The 4,708-nt window shown below is 45.4% G+C and overlaps 1 protein-coding gene across 1 annotated transcript in view; it reads right to left on the bottom strand.

The window, feature by feature from the left end:
- Positions 1–4,708, bottom strand: part of FAAH2 (fatty acid amide hydrolase 2) — a 47,456-nt gene that overhangs the window by 30,373 nt on the left and 12,375 nt on the right. The window contains exon 2 of the mRNA XM_015426532.1: positions 3,717–3,799. Within this exon, the coding sequence (XP_015282018.1) occupies positions 3,717–3,799 (83 nt within the window). The remainder of the gene's footprint in view (positions 1–3,716; positions 3,800–4,708) is intronic.

Genomic DNA, 4,708 nt, shown 5'->3' with positions numbered 1-4,708 from the left:
GTCCTCCTGTTCTGCAGATTCTATCAGGAAGAACGAGACCATCTTATACTACCCCTTCTGTCTAGATTTAGCCCTCTGCAATCTTATCTTGACTTTAGGCCAGAAGCCCTTCATAAATTCCTCTTGAGCCCCGGTCACACGAGAGGTTTTGGGCCGGGAGAGGGACGGATCGGGGGTGCAGCAAATGGGCGCGATCCCACAGCAACATCTGGGAAGTGTGGCGCGCCTGTTCCCGATCCGGCCCTTCCACCCAAAACCCCGCATCAAAAATAATCAGACATGCGCAGTTCGGCAGCCTCCCCCTCCCGACTGTCACTTCCTCCCCGGCATCTGATCGTGCCGGGGAGCAACGGTGCCGCGGCTCAGGGGATCCGTGGGATCCCGCCGCGGCGTCTCTATTTTGGTGCGGCTTTTAAAAGCCGCTCTTTGCCTGGATTTTTTCCTGCCGTGTGGCAGGGACCTTAGAAGACGTTCAGAGCTCAGTGACTTACGCTGTGGCAATATTTTGTTGCTTAGCTACAAGGAACCGTAAACTTATTTTAGCTGGAAAATGTGTATGATTCTCTTATTAACATTATTTTGTTATTAATTTTATTAACTTTCTCTAGTTTATGTTTTATACTATTCCCATGTTATTACTGTTTTTAATAACTCCAATTCTATTAAATTTTCCAGGCAGATCTGATGAATTTAATATCTCCCCCCTTTCATATTGTTCTAAGAAAATCACCTCTAAGGTGGCCAAATTTTGCCCCTCGGCAAGATCAACAAGGAAGCAGCTGGTCAAGTCTTCTTATTAATTGTCTCTACTATTGAAATCAGCCTGCCAGGCTGCCTGGAAATTTTATTGTTTGCAAATGTGCTGATAACTATGAGTGTCAATCGTGACTGATCTATGATTGTAACTAATAAAGAACTAAGAACATCACCTGCTACCTGATGGTCCTTTCAGCAGCAGATGCCAGGGATTGAACCCCGTCGGACCTTCTGCACACCAAGTCCCACCGCTATGCTGCCACTCCCACTATCCCACCACACTTCTTTTTGGGTTCAGTCAGCAGTGAAGCTGGAGAAGTGCTTCAGAAAGGCAAGCAAAAAAGAGCCAGCGGGGCTTTCCACTGCAGTAATCACCACCCTCTGGCCGTGTCTTCAGACCCATCCTCTGAGCAGCCAAGAGGGCAGAGCCTGATCTCAGACTAAAAGAACTCAAAACACAGGATTCTGTTCCCAGCTTTGTGTCAGGGGAGATGCATGGTTCTGCACCAGTCCTCGGCTGGAACACCGGACAAGAGCTTTTGATGTTTTTAGCAGAAAAAGAGCATGGCAGTGCTAAAGGGGGGGAAATGTGCCTCTTATGCAACGCACTCCCAGATTAAAACAGAATTGTGCAGGCGGAGGATACACTGACAGCCAGTGTGGTGTAGTGGTTAAAGTGTCTGGACTAGGATATGGAAGACCCAGGTTCGAATTCCTACTCTGCCATGGAAGCTCGCTGGGTGACCTTGGGCCAGTCACACATTCTCAGCTGGACCTATGTCACAGGGTTGTTGTGAGGATGAAACAGAGGAGAATTATTTAAGCTGCTCTGGGTCCTCACCGAGGAGAAAGGCAGAATATAAATAAAGTAGATAAATAAACTACCAGTTCCTGAAATTACTACAGCGGGCACTGGCTCAGACGGTTGAATAGCATTCTGTGCTTGGAGTTGGAAGCCCTGCATTGAAATCCTGTCCTCTTGGGCCAACAAGTTTATACCTATTTGTAAATGGGATTTCTGAAAACTGGTTAGGTGAGCCAAGACTGGGGGGGGGCAGAGGGGAGACTGAATGGAACCGCCGTGCTTAAAGGCAGGAAAATTCTGAATAAGAAATCCTGGAGACAAATAATGGGGAATGGCTTTTTCCTTCACGCTCTGCCTGAAAGCTTCCCAAAACTTCTGACCAGCTGTTGTGGGAGACGGAGTACTCATTTATGAGGGAAGCGGACAAAGAGAACTTTTTCTCCCCCTCCCAAAATACTAGAACTCAAAGGCATTCAATGAAGCCGATAGGCAGCAGATTCAAGATGGACAAAAAGAAATACTTCTTTACACCATAAGTGATTAAAATGTGGAATTCACCATAAAAACAGGGTAGACCATTAAACAATTCTTAATAAAAGGCTAAACATATATATGTCGTTGGTCATGAGTTTTTAGCTGTTGAATGGTTTTCATACAATCAAAAAAATGGGTAACAGTTTCCTAAGAAGTAGGACTGAAATAAAGGGTTTTCTGCTGTAGAGACCTGATCTGATATCTTTTCCATTGCCAGGTAGTCCTATATGTTTTGAAACCATTGCCTTGTAGAAGGAATGGTGTTGGTTTTTCAATACTGAGCTAAAAGAGATTTGGCAGCTATTAATAAAATTGTAATTAGACCCCGATGCTGGGAAAGATTGAAGGTCAAAGAAGACGGGGACGGCAAAGGATGAGATGGTTAGACTGTCATAGATGCAACAAACATGAAATTGAGCCAACTTCAGAGGACGGCGGAAGACAGGAAGGCCTGGCGTGATCTGGTCCATGGGGTCGTGAAGAGTCGGACTCGACTGTGTGACTGAACAACAACAATTAGCTTTTGTTTTAATTTTAAGATGGGATGATGGTTCCAAAGATTCAACAAGATGGTTTCGGGGCAGAATGAGACAAACTGGTCTGTGATACATCTAATATTTTCTAATATTATTCTCCATTATTCTCTAATATTACATCATTTTATATTGTTGTGTAAATCTGGTTTATACTTTTTCTACTCAGGAAAATTTTTTAAAGAAAAAGTTTTTTTAAATGTGGAATTCACTGCCAAAGGATATAACAATGGCCACAGGCTTTAAAGGGGGATTAGACAGATTCATGAGGGATAGATCTATCAGTGGCTGCTAGCCAGGGTGACTAAAGGGAACCTCCACTTTTAGAGGCTGTAAACCTCTGAATATCAGTGCTAAGAGGTAACATTGGGGAAGGCCTTGGCTTCCATACCTTGTTTGTCGGCCCTCCAAAGTAACTGGCTGGCTACTCTGTGAGACAGGATGTTGGACTAGACCGGGGTCCCCAGCCTTTTGACCTGTGATCGCATGGCTGCCACAAAAGCTGACCACAGGAGGTAGAGCTAGCCATAAAATGGCTGCCACAGTTTACCTCCAGTCACACAGTGAAGATCCTTGAGCGGTGGTGGCAGCTGCCACCAATCGAACATCTTTATAAAGGTCTGCACAGCCAATCAAACCTCCAGTGGCCCATCAGAAGACTTGCTAGGAAATTGCCCAATCTGACCCCTCCTGCTTTCTAGAAACACTTGACTGGCACCAGGGAAGCTATCAGGCACCGCATTGGGGATTGTTTTTTTCCTGACCCAGCACGCAGTACAATTTTCATGTTCTTAGTTTGAAAACAAAATGTCCAAGGCCAGCAAAATGACTGAGAAGCACTATGTGAACGATGCAGCATAGATACAATATAGATACAGCAACCTGCAAATTAGCTACTTTTGCTATGCAAAGCAAAACCATGGAGTTGCTTCAAAGCATTTTTCAGGCATGGAAGTGTTCCAACAGAATAGTGCAACATCAGTAATAACAGAAGACCTCAAGGAGAGCACCACACCCACGGTCCTCTAATTCACCGAATTTCAAACCTGTTGGACAGAAAGCCTGATATATTTTTTTCTCTGGCTCACCTGTCCTTGACAACTGCATTGATCAGTGGGTTGACTTCTTTGATCCTCCCAATGTAAGTTTCAATGACATTTACGCACGTCACCTGCAGGGGATCAGAAAATGAAGAAACATGGTTTTTCTTTTCTCCCTGCCTGGCTAGCTAGTTTTCAGAGTGGCATCACAGCATTATAACTCTGCTTTGTTTTATATAAAAGATAATATGGGTTGACAGACAGCAGGGTGGATTTGGACCTGGAAGCCCTAGGTGAAAGCCCCCCCACTCAGCCTTCAAGCTTGCTGGATAAATCTTGGCCGCTCATTATTTTTTAGCCTAACCTACCTTACGTGTTGCTGTTTGGTGGTAGTGGTGGGGAAGTAACCCCGTGCCATACCAGCTTGAACACCTTGGTGAAAGTGGGATCTGCTGATGCTAATAAATAAAATGAAAGTGATAACTGAATCCACACTGTGAGCATACAAGTGAAGGTAGACACCCCCCAACGGGGATGAGTGGAGATGGAGGGAAGGGGGAGCTGCTTATCAGAATGGATTTCTGGAAGAGGCCAGTGGCTCAGGCCCTCACTGTTATCCATCACTGCTCCCTTGTAGTGTGGCACTGGCTTCCTTAAGCCATCTGCTTGGAGAAGGTCCCTAAGTACCACAGGCCATTCTCAAAAGTCAGGTCTTGTATTCAGGTTTAAATGTCTGCAAGGCAAATGGTCTCAACCCAACACTCAATAAAAAATAAGGCAAAGGCGGATTCATTAGGTTCCCCTGACAAAGCCTGTTAGCGAAACATGTACGGAATTTTTTAAAAAATTAACAGAGTAATAAAATACTAGAATCAAACATCCTCCCCCCCCCCGGGAGGGCACCCCTCCACATTCCAGACCTATGACAGGGTTACCTGACATCCTGCCCCTCCCAACGCCCCCCCCCGGTTTCTCCAGAAAGCGGCGATGGAAGTGTCGAAAAAGGCAGGGAGTGCAAACATGTTACTCCGCCGCCCACT

Source organism: Gekko japonicus, unplaced genomic scaffold (genome assembly GCF_001447785.1).
Source record: "Gekko japonicus isolate JY-2015 unplaced genomic scaffold, Gekko_japonicus_V1.1 scaffold1313, whole genome shotgun sequence".
In the NCBI taxonomy this organism is placed as follows: Eukaryota; Metazoa; Chordata; class Lepidosauria; order Squamata; family Gekkonidae; genus Gekko; species Gekko japonicus.
The sequence above is the reverse complement of the archived record's forward strand: the minus strand, read 5'-3'. Positions and strand labels throughout refer to the sequence as shown.